At 43.0% G+C, this 20,720-nt stretch overlaps 1 protein-coding gene across 6 annotated transcripts in view; it reads right to left on the bottom strand.

The window, feature by feature from the left end:
- The window catches only part of LOC127388327 (contactin-4), a 287,077-nt gene that overhangs the window by 94,157 nt on the left and 172,200 nt on the right, over positions 1 to 20,720 (bottom strand). For all 6 annotated transcript variants that reach the window (XM_051627708.1, XM_051627707.1, XM_051627712.1 and 3 more), the window contains 2 exons: positions 15,744 to 15,870; positions 14,537 to 14,712 (listed from right to left, as the gene is read on the bottom strand). In XM_051627708.1, coding sequence (XP_051483668.1) covers positions 14,537 to 14,712; positions 15,744 to 15,870 — 303 coding nt within the window. The remainder of the gene's footprint in view (positions 1 to 14,536; positions 14,713 to 15,743; positions 15,871 to 20,720) is intronic.

Here is a 20,720-nt window from a genome sequence, read left to right as displayed (position 1 = left end):
CCTGGAAATGGAGATGAGAAATTACACTGACTGTGAGGGATGATGATCAGCTGCAGAAATAAACTATAACAGAGAGCAGTGGGTGCAGCATCCTTGTTGCCTGGAGATCAAGCCCACCTTTCTGGGGCACGTACAAATACTCATGGTGCTTTAATCACACATAAGCAGCCTGGTTCAGTTACGGATAAACTGGTGGAAAATAGGACCAGGGTAAAAAGGAAGCCACATTACAGGGCACTGCACCCATCCAGCCTTCAGATGCATGAAATCCTGGGAAGGAGGAGGTCTGGAAACCTGTGTGACAGGCTCGTGGCCTGACATCCACCTGAGAGTCCCAGAGATTTATTTCCTGGGACCTGGAAACACACTATCTAAGAAATCTGAAAATAATCACATTCTAATTAATTTAGGTACCCCATGGGGTATTAAATACCTTATAAGAGAAATAAAAGACTCATTTAAGGAGTTTACAGTTACATGGTAGACACAATGCAATGAACATTGGTAAACAGAAGAGAGAGAACAAGATGAAGCAAAACAATGCCTGGAAGTGATAAATTCATTAAGTTTCAGCATGCGGGCATCTCCACGACTTAATTAAAATTTTTAGGGTATGAATTGCTTCAATTACAGTGATCTATCATTGCACAGACCAAAAGAGAAAGGAGCTTTAATTGCAATAAAAATATTTATACATGAAACAAGCAAAACATGACCAGAATTGAGGACTGCTTCTATGAACAGAAACTGCTTCTTGTTGGAGCCAGGATCCCCATGTGTGCTTCTGGTGAAAATATGTCACCAACTCAGGGATCTGTGGCACCAAGCAGTGCATGACCATGAAAAAAATACTGTTTCTGTTCACAGGATTAAAAAGGACAGCAGATGCAAGAGGGAGGTAAACTAACTCATCAAAGCAGCATATATGAGAAATCCTAGCTCCCTTGCACCAATGAGTAACTTGTAGATCAAGCTTTTGTTTCAAATACTCCACATATTTGTATGACTGCTAAGAAAAGAATACACTTGCGTATTAGCTTTTGAACTATTTAACTTGAACATTCTCTATTTAGAAACCAATCGTCAAAACCGATTAAGAGAAACCACTGAGGAAGAAAATCTTAATGCTTTCCAATTCCAGAGGTCAATGTCCTGCCAAAGCTTATTGGGAGCACACAACACTAAACCAATGACTCCACTGACAAGAGAAAAATACTGTATAAAGCCTTAGTAACTCCAGCACCCCATGAGGTTCTGAAGAGCAATGTTTTGGTGCAAAGAGGAGAATAAACCAGGAGGTTTAACAGGAATGAAGACAGGTTATCACGATTAACACTGTTACTCAAACCTTATTTTATAAATAAGGATGCCACTTAACCTTCATCATCTCCACAACATCAATTCTAAATCACTCACTTTATATGTTGGCACAAAGTTATATGTACTCGACCTCTAAAAAATACAGTGATTTGTACCACTGACACCACTGTGCTGGCAATGACACGACTTTGGGAAAGTCACTGAAGTTCTCTGTGTCAAAGATTGCCCATCTCTAAGGAGCAGAACTTAAGCTGTGTGTCTCAAAAGAGACTTAATTCGCTGATATTTGCACATAAATTTGACATCTGCTGCTGAAACGCACCAGAGTGCAATAGGCTATTAGCATGTGCATACTCACACCCACCCTTTAATAGAAACTTGAACTGCCTTTCTTGCATCACTAGATTTTTCTGTGGTCTCCCCTAAAACTCTGCCTTAACATTTGGTGACACAGATTCTGCAGGCACTGGTAAGTGGTGCCAGTCTGATGCAGATGCTTATTTCTCAAAACCACTCCCAAGCCCAGAAGGTGCCAGCAGCAGCTTTCAATCCCACCAGCTTTTCAGTTTGGGTAGGGCACTGCATGGGATGACCTCCTTCCAAAACCTCAGATGGGGTTTAATAAAAGCTTAAACAATCTGAAACAATCCCAAGCCCCTTAAGACTGGGTAGTTTGTCTCAGTAAATGGCATATGGAAATTTTAATCAAAAACATATGGCTTTTCACAGTTGCAATTATCCAACCTTGGCTAGAGTAATGAAAAATTTCCCCAAGTTTTCCATTAAAAAAACAACAAATCAGTCTTTATAGCAAAGGAGAGTAAACCATAAGCAAAACAAAAAGAGATGTAGCCTTTTATCCTTTATTAGGACCTACTTGGGTTTTTACTTTATTTATGAATTTTGGTAATTCTCTTTTTTTTCTAAGCACTCACTAGATAAGTCTTGGAAATCAAAAGTGTGCTCTTTAAGAGACATATTTCCCAGAGGATATGAAAGCCTGAGCAAGACCTGATCAGCTCATTTCCCTGTGAGCTCCCACTGGTGGGGCAGTGGAACACTTGACCTCTGCTTTTTCTGTTTTTATCCCTTCCCATTTGCAGCTCCACTGATGCCTCTGGTGTTCAGAGCTCTGCCCCAGCAGAGTGGTTCCAGTGTCTGCACACAAGGCCACTTGGTTCCCATTATTGGCTGCAATATGGAAATAACTTGGCTACTGAACCCAGTGTGTCCTGGGAACTGGACTGACAGGGGAGGCTTCCCTTAGGAGGCTGCAAGTCTCAGGTCATTGGTGATTTGACAGAGAGATCCTCATTTTTTATGAGAGCTAAGCTCTGTTTTGCCTTTCTTTGTTTGAGGGAGGAGGGTTTCCATGGTTTGCTTTTTTTTTTTTAATATTTAGCATATTTTTAGAATCCAAAATCCATCCATTATGCAGGTTCTGAAATGAAGAGAGCTATTTTTGGAACTATTAAACAAAACCAAATAAATTATAGAAAATTACACAAACAGTAAATTATTCAACCTTGATGGTGAGAGGTGAGAGGTGTCTGCATGTCCCTCAGAAAGCCCATTTATGTGCCTGCATCACGCAGAAGGCAGCACTGCTGTGCACTGCCTCGAAGGGCACACTGGCAAAAGCTCACACACCTTTAGTGAACCCTTTGTCATTACATTTCAGGTTTGTTTGTTTGTTTCTTAATGTTTGGAAAAGCAGCTTCAATGCTATTTTTATCTATTATTCTTGTTTAACCAAAATGAAACTGCTTCTACTTTTACTATATTGTAACAAAACCAGACATGCATCAACCCCATCTTTATACACCACTGAATTTTCATTTCCAAAAGAAAACATGACTAATATTCAGGCTTAGAGGAAGAAAACCAACACATTACTGGCTTCTATGCTGCTATATTTTACTTAAAGTCTATCTCTAGAGACTTCTGTGCAATGAATTTGATAACACATCAGTGATATTCCTCTACTGAGTCGATGCTAATAGCAAGTAGCTACCAAAGCATAATACCTGTATCTATATGGATCTGTGCTTTCAAATGGGTCATTATCCCTACAGAGTGAGGGATTTGATGAACCTTGACAGAGGATGTATGTGCCTGAAGGAAAACCAAGGGATTGTCACTGAGAATACAACCACAAGGTAAGTGCTGAGGCTTTGCTGGGGCAGGTTTGGTGTTTCCCCCTTGAGGCTTGGTTGTAATTTAAATGCAAGAAACATGAATGGTTAAAAATTGATTTGACTACACAAATTAAATGAGCTTTGAAGCACCCATACAATAGGAAGTAATGCTACAGGTAAGGGGTAGTTACCTCTCCATACCCGTGAAACCCACAATCCACTAATGTACACAGACACAGCCAAGAAATTCAAGTCTATTTTCAAGCATGACTTAAAGAGATTTACAGAGCATAATGAGGTTTGCCTTCCCATACCCCTTCTATAATTTTAAGATGATCCCAGCAATTTAAGATTTAGAATGATGTTTAAGGTCACATGCAGTGCTTGAATCAAAGTCAATGGGGTATTTTTATTATTTGAGACCACACGACTTAGCTCAAGGGTATTTCTGAAGAGGCTGGCAATGATACCTCATTAAAGAAAATAACAGCAACCAGAGAGTTTGGCCAATTGTCCTGGTTCACACTGAATAAAGAAGCTTCTACCAAGAGATAGCTTGTGTGCCCTCTTCCAAATTGTTTTAATCACATTTGCATAACTCTCCACATACAACAGAGCACTCTTTCATATCCTGGACAAAATACACAACCAGATGGAGAGAGAAGTCATTTGCATTGCTGCCCATGCAATAATATGACTTCATTGGCTGTTGACTATAAATTATGCTAATTTGGCCCATACAATAGTCTTGAAGATGAGATTCTAGTGCATCTCAATCAATTTCAGATTTTAGAGGACACTGATTTGAAGAAATCATAGCCTGTCTATATGAAGGCAGGCTGAAAGCACTCTAACTGATGACTAGCACCCACAAAAGCATTAAAGCTTTTTGCTCTCAAAACACTTGACAAGATTTCCCTCCTGATATTTATGGCTCTAATATCTCTAAACACTGTCTCTATAAAACCTGTGCCTGACTTTTTAAAAGCAGGGGTTTATGTCATCCCTTTCACAAATACACAAAGATTAAGTTCTTCTGTCCATGTCCTTGCTGTTGTGTCAAGACTACACAGCAAGCTGTGCAGCTTAGGATAAAACTGCCTTTGATACAGAGCTTAATAGAGTTTCAGTGTAAGAGCTGGTGTTCTAATGAATAATTTTAGAGTCATTGATTTCAGAAATAGTTTATACATCTGGCGATTAAAGCTTTCTCATTTGACCTCTAGAACAGAAATTTCACTGGGGCTTCTACCTCAGTGAAAAAAACAAGAAATTTTAGAGGCAAACATTTGGCCATTTCCCTGACCTTGCCTCTCCTTTGGAGAGGACTTGGCTACTGTAGAATAAACAAGGTACTGCCTGTGCATCTTTACCAAGTGGCCAGGTCCAGTTTGCACTTCTAGATCTTCCTTCTCCCTTCCTGCACAGAAACTTACCTGTATCACAAGACACATTCTCAGATGAGAACTCTTCTCTTTGCCTTTGCTAGGGGGGCATCTGTAGCTGGAAGATTTTCACGGTGGGGTTTGCTCTGAAGGCTGAACGTAGCTACATGATGAGAAGAGATGTCTGGCTGGAGGTCTGAACTCAAACCAGACGTTCTGGGAGGAACTCAAACCTGCTAGGGAGAAGGGCTGGCAGCTCCTCCCATCTGAGCCAGGAGTGAGCTCCAAATGGCCACAGTTGGGTTAGGAAAGGGGAACCTGGGTGTGTTGGTATGCAAACCAAGATCTCCATTTTTTCCCAAGCCCTCCCAATCACTCACAGCTCTGACCTATGTATCATTACGGACTCTGACATCTCTCTCTGGGTTCTCACATTGAGACTATGTTTAAATCTTGCCAAGTCTTTCTGACCACCATCTATCAAAGACAGACTGATTGGTTTATTTGCATGGCCAAAACTCCTCCTCAGGCTTTCACTTCGCATCCCAAAGACTGGGACAGCTTTTCCAGTGCTGCTGGGGGAGTCACAGACCCCCACACCCTGCCAGGACCACTTTCTCCTTGCTTGGTCACACCAAGCAGCAGCTGCTAGTCCCCATCAGGATGGCTCCTCCTGGCCTACTCCATCCTCTGCACCTTGCTGTGATTTGATCCTTGCTTCCAAACAAGGAATGAGGCAGTCCCAGTGCTTGCTTTGCCTTCCTTCCTGCCACTCATCTCACTGGGAAACAGGGGCTATCAGCAGCATCTGCAAGGCACCCACTGTTCTCTTCCCAAATCAAATTTCTCTATGATGTTGCCAAACAAAGAAAAAAATCCCCCTTGACTTCATGCTCCACTTCATAAAGGCTGCTTGTTTACTATCCTTCCATAGGAAATATTTCAAATGTTCATTTTGAAGCATCTCTCCTGCTTGAGACAAAATGCTGAGGACTCAGAAAATGTTATTACTTTCATCTGGAACATCTGGACAGACATTTCCCCTTGGGTTGACTTGAATGGAGTTACTTCACACACAGAATTTTTTTTTTATATTTCATAAGCAAAACAATGAGCTATTCACACACTTTGTGCCAGAACAGATGATTCTGCCATGGCCAGAAAGCAGAACTTCTGCTGGTGGCAGGAGCTACTGCAGGGCCTGCTCTCACTCCCTAGCTGAGCACTGACATTCCAGGTGCCCCATGTGTTCCCCATCAGAGCACACTGTGCTGCACCTTCTTCCCTTGCAAACCCACACGAATGCAAATTCAGACCCCAATTAATGTAAAATAATGTGACACAATCTCACTGAGCTAGAAATTTCAAAGAACAATTTCCTTTTACTTGATAGAAACACAAAGGAGAAAGACCCCATGGAAATTCCAGTCCCCAGAAGGTACCTGGTGGTTCAGCTTGCCTATGGAAATGCACATTATTATTCCAGACAGCACCACTTAAAAAGGAAATCTTTTTTCATTGTGTTCATCTCTCATGTCTAATGAATTACCAAATGGCAGTCACGTTTGTTGCAGACAGGAAAACTAGCATGGGACAACATCTGACAAACATATTTAAAGCTCTGCTGTCCTTTGCATGCCAACACTGACTCCCTGGTTTTGTTTTCCAGAGGGAAAACAGGAAAGAAGAAATAAAACAATGAAAAAGCAGCCACTAGCATGAAACTGTTCTGCACTGGCCTTGTATCCCACCACCAGGAGAAGAAACTTTCTGACAGAGTCAGTGTACCTCTGGGCATACTTGTCCAGGGGGCCTGCAACTGCTGCCTGGGCTCAGAACCTGGACACTTCCTGTGTCATTCAGAACATCACAGAAAACAAGAAATCCCTCTTTTTATTTCCTTCCGGATCCAGCTGGAGTTTTTCAGAGCATCCTGATATGATTTAGCACAAAGATAACTTTCTCAAGAGCTTCTCATCAGAGCAGAGCTTTTTGCAAGGCAAGTTTACATCACTGGACCTTGGCACACTAGGACAAAATCGGTCCATTTAAGCACTCATTTTAAACAAACAGCTACATCTGCATTTAGTTCTTAACAATCCACCCCCCACATATAAAAAAAATATTTTGAACCTACGTTGTTTTACATATTGAAGACAAATGTAAAGGAGAGAAACAGGGAAAAACTGTTAAGCCTGTGCCTTGCTGTTCTCTACATTTCTAAACCACAGGAGAAACCACAGTGCTAGGACTGGCTTGTCATGTTAAGGTCCTTGTGGTGGGATGCCCAGAGTGATGGATGCAGCTCTCCTGCCTGGCACAGCCCTCTGACACCTCCCCTGCAATGCTCCCTGCTCTCCCAGCACTATTTCTGTGTGATGTAAATTGAAATACACTTACTAAACAGCACTACAGCCTTATGAGATCGCTAGCTTTGAGAGAAGGTGTGCTGATTATTTACAAATGTTATTGCCACTGCTTTAAGTAATCACGTATTCATCTTATTTATAACCTTTGGGTGGAAACAGAGCAGGTAGAAACCCTACGTTTCTCTTCTAAGTTAAGGGTCTTTCTATCACAGGTGAAAGTAAAGTAATTTATATATCTGTCCTCTCCTACCTACTCCCTGTTGGTCCTATTCATCAAGAAAAAAGAAGAGCTTAGCCTAGTTTTCCACCCATGGGAGACTTGGTGGCAAAGGTGGTGAGACAGGGCTCTAACACCGACAACTGCACTTGGCACAGCAGACACTCTGAAAGGCTTCAAAGGGAAAAAAAGAGACAGCAAGAGAGATTTTGGGGAAAGCAGGCCATGTTAAGAAAGCCACTTCCTGAAGCTGTTAAGAATAATTAAGTAAATTGAATTGCTGGCTGGGGGTGTCTATCTCTGAGGTGTGACTGCTCACAGGGGAGGCAGCATACTGAGGAAAAGTGAATTAATCTGTTGGGAAAACCTGCAGATTTGAAGTCTGGGCTCTGAAAAAGGGGACAGGGTACCTGTGCAAGAACAAGCTGAGTGTGGTATCTCAACACTGGGGTGCAAACCAGCCTTGGAGCATGGAATGCTGGGGGAGGCATGTGGGCTGCCCCATCCTACTGCAGCTCCCAGCTGGGATGCTCAAGATCCCCACCAACCCCGTGTACCCGACAGGGGCTTTTCACAAGTGCTCTCCCAGAGAACCAGAAAAAGGAAAGAGACAGGAAAATACGCCCGACTGTGTTTCTGCCCATCACAAACACAAAACCCTTGAAAAAACAAACTTCCCAAAGACAAGGAGCACAGACGACCTGCCGAGGGACGCGGGGCCACGCGCACCCGCTGCCCCAGCCGCAGCCCAAACTCCAGGAAAAAAACAATCCAAACCCTCCATTTCTTTAATTTCCAGCAGGTTGAAAACACATCATCTTTTCTCCACACTCAGATGTTAATAATCACTGCGGAAAGGATTTAATTTGTGTGCCCAGTGCCTCATTCAGCAGAGAGCAGCACGACGCTTCGCTGATCAATCAACCCCATTGTCGCTCTGCTTGTTTGTTTAGGGAAGGCAGGGCAGATACTTTGGTGGCTTGTCTGAAAATGTTTTCCTTATTAATTGTTCTTGAAAGAATTACTTCATTGATCATTTAATCTCCAAAAAGAAAATGAATGCACTCCAGGGCAATAAGAGGGTGCGACAGTAAAGAATTTGAGCAGCAATTATAATTTGTTTCTTAGCAACTAATAGCAAAAATTATGAGACACGATATAACAGGAATCATTGCAGCAATGGGAATATTGAAAAAAATCTTTTTCAGTTTAATGTTGGGAGTCATTTTCTTTTTCTACCATCAGAGTGAAATTATTTTGGGATGGTAGGTCAGAGCCCCAAAGTATTCTCATTACAGCAGCATTATCACTGTACTTCCTGTTCCCATTTGCAAGGCACAGTGCTGAGTCCCACCTGCTAATTCATGCCTGACAATTATTTTCACAGAAACACTTCCATAAAACAAATTCTTCTAATAAATTCTGTGGGGGAGGGAGGGAAATTTTTCAGAAACAATAGCATGATTCCCTGCAGTTAGGAGTATGTTCATGGCAACAAAGAAGGAAGTCAGAGCTTCTATCAATGAATAAACCAATAGAAAATGTTCAAAGGTAAGTGTGAGGCTGCTGTGCAGTGAGGGTGGAAGGAAGTCCTCCTGCAAACCCTGCTCTCCAGGCACTGTTTCATCTGCAAAGACAGTAAACCAGTTCATGTTTCCACACACAAAATCAGCCATTTAGCTTAACCAGGGCTGTCTGCAGGATGAGGAGACCTTTCCTCTTTAATTGTCCTCTCATCTGTCAGCAGCCCAGGGCTCCCAGGGGCACATGGCCATTGTTTCCTGCTGCTCCAGCATCCCTTGAGGACATCTCCCTTCATCCCTGCCATCCCCTCTCCTGGGGTCTCACTTCTGTTCTAAAAAATTGGTGCCTCAACCTCTTGGACATCTCAGTATCATTTCTGCCAGCTGCATGGACCTGTTACATTATAGATTTGAAGGAAACTCTTCCAGACAGAGTCCCTACAGGTTGGGAAGGTGCCCATTTGGGAAGAGCATCTCTGAGCAGAGTGAGAGGAAGGACACATCCCCCCAGCACAGGGCTGCAACAACTTGCCAAGTGCTAAAAAACCCTGAATCCATTTCTCTAACAGCTCAGGTTTCACAGACATCACTTTTAGGCAGTTTTTATAACAACGGGGGGGAGGAGGGGGGCAGACAATGGTGTGACTGAAAACCAGCACCAACTGAAACTCAGTTTTCCTCTTTGGATGCTCATTTCACAATCAACAGCATGTGACAGATGTTGGTGCTGATGAGGAAAGCAACAGCTCCTGCACGGCTACTCACCCTCTCTTCAGAGGGTCACTTTTTAAACCAGCAATCCTGAAAGTCTTTGTGTATTTTCAGGTTAAACTGCAAATCCTGCTGTGGAGTTTAGGGCCAAATTGAGCCTGGTTATCACAGCAGGGGAAGGATATTTCATCTATCAGCACTGGGGATGGCTCCACGGGAGAAGCCAGGGTCATCTGCTGGGAAAGCAGAGCAGAGCCTTGGCCCTGTCCTGGGGAGGCAATAGCTGCCACTGGTGGAGGTGTGATGGAGCAGACACAGCCTGGAGACCCCTGGGGTGGCACGGGAATGTTCACAGTGACCCTCTGCACTGCTCCTGGAGACAGTCACAGATGTCTGGTTTCAAAGCTTTGGCAGTAAAAAACAATCTGTGGCTTCAGCAAGGTAAAATAAACATCTGGATTACTTGCTAATTAGAGCTGTTATTCTATAGGAGCTCACGGAGCAGCAGCAAAGATCCTAACTGCAAATCTGTTTGCTGGGGAGAAGCCTGTCTCATTCCTCCCACTGCCCCAACATGGTCAGAACAGAAAACATCTGGAAACCACTTAGCAAAGAATTACAAACAGAAGGGGAAACCTTACTTAGTCTGAACTCATTTCCACCGACATTGTTCTTTTTGAACAAATTTGACGAACTGTCTCTTCTCCTCAGCCTTTGGTTGAGCAAGAGTAAACCCAGCAGCAGAGGAGTCACAGGTCACATGGAAAGTGGCACTTTCCATGGTCACCCACACATGGTGATAAGACTGGTGGCTTCTGCAAAGACACTTCTGGTGGGAAACCACTGGGACTCAGCTGCACAAAAAGCACAATCCTTTGGAGATCTACCACACTTGACAGTCAACAGAAGGGGAGGAGGAATAGATCTGAAAGCCTTTGGGTCATCACCCACACAAGGTGCAAGCATACTCCGGACTACCAGTAGTGGCTGCTAGTCAGTAATATTAGCACTAGCAGAGGCCACCAAAATAAGTGACACTAAACCTTAATACATAGTCCTCCAAACACAGACTCCTGAGAAGGGTCTGCAGAAGTGCAGAACAGGCTGGTGAGCTTCTCTAAGGAAGGGTGTGGATGCTGCCTCACACTGGGAGCAGACAAGCTCTTGAAGCCTTTGAGATTTGATGCCGACGGAGAGGTGAGTACAAACACAACTCAGCACCCCTGTGCACCGATACCCCATTTTGTGAATTATTTCACAGTCAGGAGAAACAATTTGGCCAGGACACCCACTGAAGTCAGGTCCTGCTCACAGGGCACTGCTTGGCACTGTGCTCTGCCCCCTGCCAAGAGCTGCTCAGCACCTGCCAGTTGTGCCAGGGAGAACCGGAGCTGAACGGGCGGAACAACTTGCCAAGTCATCCCTTTCCGAGGGGTACGGCCCAACTCTGGTGCCACTGGAGATCAATACAAGTTTTATCTTTGACTTAAACGGAAGCAGGATTCAGGCCACAGTAAACAGCTTTAATCGTATGTCTGAATGGGTGGGGACATCTCTAAATTGCAGCATCAGAGCTCTGCTTCTTTCCAGGCATAAATTCTTATTGATTTCAGTGTTATTTCTGAATAGAAACTACAGAACCTTGAATAAAATTGTCAGGCTAAGCCCAGTGCCCTAAAATAAAAAGCACATAATCTAATCTAGTTCAACTATGTTTTCATATATCATTTTGGAAAAGCCATTATTAGAATCCATACTCTCGAGTTTAAAGCTTTTTTATTTTCTGAGAGCCTGTGTTCCTCTAAGCACAGGGTTTAGGGTATCATTAATCCATATTCTGCTACTGTGGCAGAGCAGATCCCTCTCTTTCTGAAAATGTGTTCAATTCAGAGACAACTAGCTTTGTGGGGGGGAGGGGGAAGAAAGAACAGATTATAAATGTAAAGGATGTATCACAAAGCAAGTATTCAGGGAAAATATTAGCACTTTTATCTTAATGAGTTTGTAACCTAAATACATATTTCAAGGATTAAATTGCTGGCCCTCTCTGACCTCCACAGGAGGTTGAATAGCTGGATGGCAGTTTAATCTTCAGTGAAAACTCTAGAGAAGAATAACACAGCCCTTGAAGAATGAACCAACATGTATCAATGATGCCCCAGGATTTAGAATTTAACCCTTAAAGGGAGGGAAAAAAGCTCAACCCCCAAGGAGCAGTCTCAAAAGACCCCACAATAACTTTCCTCATTAATAAAAATGAGCTAACCCAAAAATCACACCACATGCCAATGTTTTGCTGGAAAATAAGGGACTGTTTGGATGAAGGGGGGAAGCTAGGATAGGTTAAGCAGTGAAGTCCTGAGTCTTCAACCAAACAGCCTTCAACATCTAAATCATAACTTGTCACAGAGCGGGCATAAGAGACCAAGGTGAAGTGCTGGACCTGGGCCAGGGACTGCATGCAACCCAGGTGCCAGACAAGGGTATGAATTCAAGGACAATAACTTGATAAAAGGGAAAAATCCTGAGAGAGCAACTGAGAGCAAAAAGGCTTAAGAGAGCTCTCCTGTGGCTAGGAAGAAACCTCCCCATACAGTGTTGTAGGTTATTCCACACAGAACCTACAGAAGCCAATCAAAAATGATCACGTTTGGAATACAAGCACGTAACGACAAGTAGTTACATTAAGCAGTGCTACTGCATCCACAGGCTTTGGACATCAAGGCTGAAAACCACACATTAATAATAGAGATGCCCATTTATATTGGCTCTTAGAAGCAGAGTTTGTGTAATAAACATAAACCTCCCTATGCATTTCATAATTCAGCACATTTTGGTTGCAATCCCTTTGATTTTCAAGACAAAATTACTGTATATCTTGACTAATGCTATTTTTTTTTTTTTTTAATTTAATCCAAATGTTTCTAAGCCAATTATGCTATTTTAGCAATCTAAAATACATTTTAGGAATAACAATACACTTATTCAATGTCTTTGTCATTAATTTAACTGGAAAAGAACAGGCTTGTTTTTGATTCCATCTTCTTAACTAAGAATCAGTCAAACTAAATTTGCATTTGGTCAGCTAGAAAACTTGAAAGATTTTTGCCAGATTTGTCAAGACAGACACATTAATCATAGAATACCAGGTTGGAAAGGACTTCAACGATACAGCCCTGGTCCAACCTCTCTTGGCAAAAGCATGGTCTAGACAAGATGGCCCAGCACAATGCCCAGCTGAATCCTACCAGTGTCTAGTGTTGGGACAGACAGAAATTAAAAAACATTCTGGTATCCGAAGCAAAAATAAAATGTTAAAGGTTGACAAGTTTCTTGATTTTCATGCAGAATTCTCTGTGGTTGCAAACTCCTGGCTATTTAGTGCATAGTAATTTAAACTAGCTTGGAATTTGATGCATTTCCACTCAAGTAGTGAGAGGCAACTACACTTGCCAGCATCACCACCCTCCTTCCTACTCTCTTTGAAGCCTAGGATGAGCATCAAAGGAGCTGCAACCTGCTACCCAGCTTGTCCCTCAATGATTGACTTCAGTGAGCAGTAGGACTCCAGCCAAGGGGTTTTGAAGAGCTTTGCTCTGAGGGATGCTTCCCAGGCTCACCCCGACAATGAGCAGGGGCCACGGTTTGTAAGAGGGGCCTTGCTGTGTCTCCAGGGAAGCAGACCAACACAATATTTATGGAGTGATCACCTTGACATTCTGAAATCTGGAGTGATGAGATTGGTCTTGAGGAAGCTGTTCATTACACACCCAGAGTGAAAATGATGTATCTTCAGTGATGGAAAAATACTAGCAGGTCATAAGCAAGTGGATAATATATTGTAAACTATGTGGGGAGACAAAGGACTTGACTTTACTCCCAGTAATATTTCTCATTACAAATCACCTGTCTGTATTGTGTGAGCCTGGTATTTACTGGCATTTTTACCTTTTTCTTTTTGTAGCTGGAGCACATCAACTTCTCTTACCAGTCAGTGAAAAGCATCTTTCACTAAGTTGTACTGAAAGCCCAGCTCACCATTACTGACAGCTTCATGTCTGGGAAGGGGCTGCCTTGACCTCCTGCATGTGCACACCAGGATCTCTCAAAGGAGGTCCTGCTGGAATTACTAAGCTACTGTGTACACCCCTCCCAGGACAACAGCACAGAGAAATCACACAGACGATGGATGAATAAGCTCATGTATCTATCTCTTCTCTACCTTCACCTTTGAAACCACATGAGAAAAAAGATGACTTGTGGCCCTGCATTATCCTCCACCCACTATTATGGACTTTATCCTGTGCCTTGAAATGGCTTTTCACTATTTTGTACAATGCTAATTCACACCAAGACCTGGGGCTTTTGTTATCCTCAGCTGTTGACAAGAAGCTGTAACTCTGAATTCAACCTGAAATAACCATGAAGCAGCCTGCTTTCCCTTCTACACACAGAGCTACAAGATATCACCTGTCCCTGGAACACTTGTACCCACCTACTGAAATGCTGGACCTGTGAGAACTGTCACTGTGGATTTACTCCTTATAAAGTGCAGGCTCCTTCATGTATTTTGAAGCATTAATTCTCCAAGGAAAGGAAAAATCAATGGTGAGAACCCATTTGCCAGATACTTTCCTAGATGGCCTCTTTATCAAGGAATTAGACAGTTTGCCCTCCACACTACATATTTTAGCTAAACAGTCATAAACCAAAGGCTTCTATTCCACATTCACATTTCCCCTCTAAATCCAGGTGTTTACTCCTCCAACAGCTCAGAGGATGCTACGCAAGGCATTAGAAAAGGTCAGGATAGCTGGAATTGCTCTCCCAGTTTTTCTAGTGCTGCTGGAGCAGGGTCTGCATTGTTACTTACAAGCAAACTGAAGCTTTGCTTCTCTGCTGACAATTGTTCCAAAGGGGTTTGTTGCTACACACTGGTATGTTCCAGTATCTTGGGTTTTATTGGGATTATTGATCAACAGGTTGCCTTCCACCACGCTGTAGCGGTAATCCATCCCGATGTCAATACTGCTGCCATTTAGCTTCCACCTAGAGCACAAAATGACAAAGTTACATTCTACTGATACTAACGCATACTCTTGGGTATTTGAAAACAAAATATGTAGTTAATAAAGATTTAAAACATCTTTGTCTACCTATTAATGCCAAAAAAAAAAGGAGCAAGAAAACACAGATTTCCTTCACGGCATTGAAATATCCCAGGATTTCACTTGACATACATTCCAGCCTCTGATTTGATTAATGCTTCTGTAGTTGCTAGTGCTGTTGTTCTTTGGAATTAATAATTTTGCAAGGGGAAGTCCAGAAACAGGATCTTTAAACCACTCAAGGCCACTGAGGTTTCCTTTCCTCTCCTGACCTGCTGGCTGTTTGTTTTTAAATTTCAGAAAATTCACTTGCAGCAGAAGTTGTCACAAACTGAGGCACCCAGAAATTCCAGCACCAGGCTGCCCCAGTTACCATAACTCACATCCCCACCAGCCCTGGAGGGAGCCACAGCCACACAGCAGCTCCCTGCACCAGAACCTACTGAGAAACAGTTTGAATGTTTTCACCAGTGAATCAACTGAATTTATTGCATTAAACAGTCAGCTGTGCCAGAAGGCAGCACAGTGGCTGAGGTCTGACAACTCTTAACTGGTTTCAGAGTGGGATGTACTTTGGTGAGCTGAATAAAAAAGGCACTAAAGGAAAAAAAAAACCCAGCAGCCTAAATGATTTACAGCAGCAGGACCATAGTAGTAGGGCATCTTCTTTCTAAGGATCCCACAACAGTTACTAAAGCCAAAAACAATTAAGAACTTTGTCCATGTTTATGGAAAAGGATGGTTAGTTAGTCTGGGAGCCAAGACTATTTATAACCCCTTTGTAACCTTTTTGAACTCGTCTAAATTTTTTAATTGCTTTGCAATACGTGGTGATTTCCTGGTGCCTTTTATTATTATCAGCATTGTGGTAGAATCCAGAAGCATCACTGAGTTACACTGCACACACAGGAGAAAGGCTGCTGGGAGATGCTGCTTCTTTGGTGCTAAAGAATAGATAAACAGGCGACAAACCCAATAGTTGGTCTGGGATTTCCTTTTACTTCACAGCTCAGCTTCACTTTCTTTTCCTCTGAATCCAAGGGGAAGATCGCGCTGTTGGGCTCCTGGAGGAAAACTGGCCCATGCAGTGTGTTGTCATCTGTGTTAAACAGAGGAAAAATGTGACAGAACCTTGATGGAATCTTCATGCACACAGTGTTAAAATATAAAACACTGTCTTAGCAGTGAGAGACCATGCATCTTTCACCCTAGAAAAGATGTGATAATGACAGGGGATTTTTTAGAACAGCCAGATTTTTTTCCAAAAGCCATTGAACCTCACATGGAGTCAACATTCACAAAAACATTTGTGCACTAAATAGTGCAAAGATTGAAACTTTACCCAAAGTTCGAATAAAGGGGAACAGGCATCATATTATTGTGAGAGTAGAGCTCACCTGAAATCAGAATGCTTCCCTTTTAAACACTGAAATGTCTTCTCTGTAAATTAAAACCCCTCATTATTAAATACGGCTACAGAAAGTGAGGACTTTCTGTCTTTTAGCTGAATGGAAGGAGCCTTTCTTGAACATTTTCAGAACATCCTCTGGTTGTGTCCTGCCCTATCATCTTCACAGCAGGCTCTGCCCTTGCAGGGTCCCACCAGGCAGAGGGCAGTGGCAGGGCCAGCAGGACACTGTGCCGGTCCCTGCACGGACCCGAGCAGGGATGTCACCTGGGCCAGGCAGCCACGCTGCCACCTATTCTGCTGCCAGCAGCCCATCTGGACAGACATGCAGGAAATCTGTGGGCATGAGAGGTCAGAAGAGAAACGAGTAAAGAAAATATAAAGATGATGGGATGTACAACAAAGTAAGAAAGGGAAAGGAGCGAACAGCAGACGATGCATCTTCCCGCTGGGAGGAGAGTGAGAACAAACTGTGAATAGGCCTCATGTTCCCCGACACCGGGCAGTCAGCTGGAATTATTAGGGACAGAACAATAGCTCCTCCCTCCAGGGGGAAAATTCTGTCATCTCCACAGAAGGATTTCAGAGAGACTCTGCCAGAAAGATTATCACAGAGCAACCTCTCCCCCATGTCTCCTCCCTCAGGTACCACAACAAAAGAGTAGGCACTAAGTGCAGCCATATCGCTTGTATTTATCTGTATTTTTTAATTATATGTTAATAATATCTGGCTGAGACTCATCTGTTATTCAAAACACATTTCACATAATCTCTGGCTTTAAATTATACCTGTGTGCAACTCACTGTTGCTGGCAGAAACAAGATAATAACCATAAAGGGTTAGATTGTGATATCCTGACTTGTTTTTGAGACCCAGGGCTGCTTCACTCCTTAAACATTCTCACTCACTGTAAGAAAGAATATTGCAATCTGGTCCATAAAGATTATAGCTCCGAGCACTATATTAATGGATTGGAAAACAAAAGAATTAAAGTACATTATAATTGCTCCTGTATTCTAGCTGTAAAATGCAGAAGCTGCGCTGGTGCTCAGGCTCTCTGTAAGAGCCACTTCAAGTCTCATAAGCAAGGAGCTTGATTTGTGCCGGGACAGGCAGAATCCAGCCATCTAACTGTGCTGACTCAGGCACGTGTTGGGCTGTCATCTGTCTCCCACCCCACCAAAGCACTGCCACCTGAAGTCTTACAGACAGAAAACTTCAAGTACCTGCACCACATACAGTCATATTTATTTTTTTTTTTACTAACTTAGTGTTACTGGGTGGAAACAGGTCTCAGATGCTCAGTGTCAACACAGGCAAACACATAAAAACTGGAAGAAGGGAGATTTAGGTTGGACATTAGGAGGGAATTCTTTGCTGTGAGGGGGGTGAGACCCTGGCCCAGGCTGCCCAGGGAAGCTGTGGCTGCCCCATCCCTGGCAGTGCTGAAGGGCAGGTTGGATGGGGCTTGGAGCAGCCTGGGCTGGTGGGAGGTGTCCCTGCCCGTGCAGGGGTGGGACTGCATGAGCTTTAAGGTCCCTTCCAACCCAAAACATTGACTGATTCTACTGTTTACTCTATTACAGTGTCATGTTTTGTGGAAGCAAATTCTTGCTGTCCAGGTAACTTTGAAATGTGAATTTGACACTATTTAAAAAAAATATTTATTTTTTTAAGCTTCATCCACAGAACCCCACTGCTGCCAAAAGAGGCTTTGTCCTGTTTTGTCCTGAGCTCAGCAGCCTTTTCCCTTGCCCTTCATATTAGGCTGCATTTATCAGGCTCTCTTTGGAGCATTTAAGCAAACAGAACAAAGCAAGAGCTGCATGTGTGTATATATATATATATACACACACACACAAACTGGTCAGTTATTTTAGCTCGCTTTGCTCTTTACGACTTTCAGCAGCTACTGTGTAACCTGTGACACTCCTTATGTGTTTGTCACTGTCCTGGGAACAGACAATAAGTAACCTTCCTGGACAAGCTCATTTTTGAGACACTCTTCCAGTGACAGATGTTATTTTTCTGAGTTACATTTCCTTTGCTCCAGCCCAAAATGAGTTAACCCAGACTGAATACTGAGCTGCCCTCAGCTTAAGACAAGTTGCAAACAAGATTGGTTACCAAAAAGCAATTTTTTTTTAATCCCTGTCAGATGAAACAAATGTACTACTGCTCCGGGTCTGCCTCCTTTGAGAGAAGTGTGTTTCTTTCAGTAAGATGCAGGATATAGGAAATTTCAGTAGATTTCATGATAAAAGAAACCTTTTTAAATGCAGCACAAGGTGTATGCCCACCTGCTGTTGGGCAGGATGTGATAGATAATTTAAAAGAATGTTCTGCTATCCTGGCTTCTGCTGGGATATATATTTATTGTTTTTTCCTAGTGAATCATAAAACATATTTAAAAATGCCAGATTAATTTAAACACATTCCAAATTAAGAGAATACTTTCTGTGTCCCTCCAGTACCCCAAACCTGAGAGCCAACGCATCCAGCAGAATGCTAAATGCTTGTCCTCCTGTGCTTCTGAGGAACTGAAACAAGAATGTTGGCTGAGGTTAACTCCCAGGAAGAGGTGAAACCATTCCTGTTCTCTCTGAACATTACACCCGGTGATGGGTATTGTTACCTAAAGAGAACTGCTTTAATTTTCATTGAAAGTTATGGCCAACTTGAGAGAAGGTTTAATTGAATATCCCACACTGCAGGGAAAGATAATAACTAAACCGAAGAGAGAATTCTTGGACTATACCCAGTATAAATGATAAAAATCCTTTCCCTGTTTGCTGCCGAGGGAATTGGTTTCTGCTTTGTGTGCTGGTGTGTTTTCATACAGCTACAATTCAGTATTTCTTCAAGACAAAACAGCACCTTGGGAAGAGCAGCTCTTCAGGAAACGGGGAAGTGAAGTGGATAGGACAGCTCAAGGGCACGGCTGATTAAGCTCCTCAAGGTTAGTCAGCTGCATTCCATCCTTCTGAGCAGGGAAATGTTAAATTGGAGAGCTTGCTCTTTACCTTTTTGCCCACCAGTCCTATTAACATCAACTGCACACACAAATGGTGCTTGTGGCCTTGACATTATGAGGGATTTTGACACCAAATAGTCCTGCTACAAATAATTCTGTAGAATTCTGAATGAATAAGACCTGCTAAAGCTGCTACCCATTCAAAAGAAACAAACAAACGTGTCTTAAAAAAGGAGATTTAAAAAGTCCTGTGTGAAGTGTTGTTAAGGGAAAGGCCTTGTAGCTCTGGAGACAGTCAGTGCCTATCTCTGCAACATGCCTGACCCACATGGTTAAGAAAGGAAAACAGTCAAGATTAACAAAGAGAACAAACCAACGACAATCAGATGCTGTCATCAGGAGCAAAGCTGAAACAACGAAGCAGCTCTTTCCCTCCTTCTCATCATTATCATCCCCAGTGCATAAGATGTACTTTCTGCAGTTCCACTGCAATACTCCGAGCCGTGAGAGCAAAACACCCTCCCAGAGATCTTGTCCAAAACATGCCCTGCAGGTTTGCTGCTGGGGTAAGAAGCTGGATAGGCAGGAGCCATCACCTCTCTCCTGACCCCTTGCTGCTTGTTTTGCAGCACACTAAACAGAAATCACGAACCAGATGGCTCCTCCCACTTAAACCTCTCTTTTCTGACACACTTTTATTTCCCAGGTCACTACTGTACCAAGTACAAGTATGGTTAAAGCCAACAGCCATGCCTGACAGGTGACAACTAATAGGCAACTATCTGCTACCTGAGTTCAAGAGCAGTGTCAGATATTCCTCAGAGACAACAAGACAGCCATAAAAATCCAGAGGCTCAGGAGAGAGGAAGAAATAAATCTTCACTCTTGTAAATGCAGGCATGGAAGAGCTCCAGAATTTGAAATGGAGAGAGTAATGGTCTGATGAATCTATTTATGAGTGACCTGAGCATCTGGAGCAGATTGAATTAAAGGCAGGGTTAAGCACATCCAACCCTGACAGACCTCTGAGGGAAGCCTATCAGGCAGGGGAGGTCAGGAGCCATCCCACCAGCTGCCTCTGGCCAGGTCCTGCCACCCCAGAGCCAAGGTGCAAATGCCAACCAGGGGTCAGGCTCCAGCCACGAGGCCTCTCCTTCAGTCTGACTGTACCACAGCTCTATCCTAATTTCACCTCTTTAAATGCCACATGATGAGCTCCAGCAAACATCATCAAGTGAGCACTTTTCAAACAGAATCTTGCTCCCTGCTCCATATATGCAAAAACAAGGATGTTTTTCCCAGGCCTCATCTACAGGGTCTAGACAGTCGGAAGGAGGCGATTCCCAGTGCAGCGTAATGAGCCACTTGTCCTACAACAAAACCCTAATTTAATAGAAAGTAATTTGTGTTCTCTTAGTAAGTCAACAGCCTGATCATCACAGATGTTCTCTTCAGGATATGATAAAAGCACATTTCTCCAATACTGCCGAAAATCACAAGTGTTTTCACCAAGCAGCCTTCTCCCTGAGTCATCACAGCTCCATCAGGAAAACAAACAGATAAACT

This window comes from Apus apus, chromosome 9, assembly GCF_020740795.1.
Source record: "Apus apus isolate bApuApu2 chromosome 9, bApuApu2.pri.cur, whole genome shotgun sequence".
In the NCBI taxonomy this organism is placed as follows: Eukaryota; Metazoa; Chordata; class Aves; order Apodiformes; family Apodidae; genus Apus; species Apus apus.
Note: the sequence above shows the minus strand (reverse complement) of the source record. Positions and strands in the feature narration are given on the sequence as shown.